The 1,166-nt window shown below is 61.4% G+C and overlaps 1 protein-coding gene across 2 annotated transcripts in view; it reads right to left on the reverse strand.

Annotated features, from left to right (window-relative positions):
* ASMTL (acetylserotonin O-methyltransferase like) overlaps positions 1-1,166 on the reverse strand; it is a 23,187-nt gene that overhangs the window by 17,825 nt on the left and 4,196 nt on the right. For both annotated transcript variants that reach the window (XM_032391190.1, XM_032391191.1), the window contains exon 5: positions 496-557. In XM_032391190.1, the coding sequence (XP_032247081.1) occupies positions 496-557 (62 nt within the window). The remainder of the gene's footprint in view (positions 1-495; positions 558-1,166) is intronic.

Here is a 1,166-nt window from a genome sequence, read left to right on the forward strand (position 1 = left end):
AGAAAGTTGCAACCTGCAGACCCAGACCAGCAGGGGGCCTGGGATTTGGGAGATAAAAAAGTTGCAACCTGCAGACCCAGACTAGTGGGGAGGGGGGGCGGTGTCTGGGGTTTCCTGCAGGAGCAGAGGCCGTGGCTGTGGGGTTGGAAAACCCCGAGCATAGCCTGCGGGGCACATTACACAAAGCAGCATTTACAGCAAATCCTCAGGGTTTGGGTTCTTTTTTAAAAAAAAACAACCTTCTTTGTCCTACTGTGATTTCAGGATGGCCAGCGTGAGCCAATCCCCTCTGCCTTCCGGACCGCAGAAGGTCTGGAGGGAAGCACCTGTGTGGGTCACGCTGGGCGGGCGAGCCCATCTCTGTCAGGTGCTTCGAGGCCTCCATGCAGCCCCAAGTTCCGGAGGCAGAAGTGAGGGTGCAGGTCTGCGGGGACGGAGGAGCGTGCTCCTCCCGCGGTGGCCCCGGGCCTGGGGAGGGTGCTGTTGGCACTGTACCTCTGGTGCAACAGTGGACAATGGCGACGCCCGTGAACACGCTGTGCTCTTTCCCGTTCAACCTGTAAGATGCAAGCAGTATGACATGTCCCCCCCACCTCGCGGACGCAGCACGTTCCCACCACCCAGCTCTCAGCCTGCGTCTGCCTACTGTCCTGCAGTGGAGTGAGACACCAGTGCACGGGACACAGCAGGGCCTGCGGGATGCGATGCCCTGAGATGGGTGGGTGGACATGCCCCGCCGGGAAGGAGACTGCCCGTCTGCCCTCTGCCTGAGCAGAAGCTCATGGGGAAAGCCGGTCACATGGAGGTGGGCACGGGGAGGCCATCACTCAGGAGGACAAGACCAGGACTAAAAGCTCATGGACATATGGACAACCAGGAGAGTGGCCACAGAGGCTGAGTGCAGACCCCTCCCCAGGCTCGGACCCCATTCCAGGTGTGACCCAGGCATGGACCGCCTTGGACCTGAACGCTGTCCCAGGTGCAGACCCTAACCTGAGGACCTAACCCCACCCTGGACATTACCCCCACCTCAGGTGCTGACCCTGCCCGGGACCCTAACCTGAGGACCTGACCCCACCCTGGACATTAATCCCACCCCAGGTGCTGACCCTGCCTGGGACCCTAACCTGGGAACCAGACCCCACCCCAGGTGCTGACCCTGCCTG

This window comes from Phoca vitulina, unplaced genomic scaffold (genome assembly GCF_004348235.1).
Source record: "Phoca vitulina isolate PV1807 unplaced genomic scaffold, GSC_HSeal_1.0 scaffold60, whole genome shotgun sequence".
In the NCBI taxonomy this organism is placed as follows: Eukaryota; Metazoa; Chordata; class Mammalia; order Carnivora; family Phocidae; genus Phoca; species Phoca vitulina.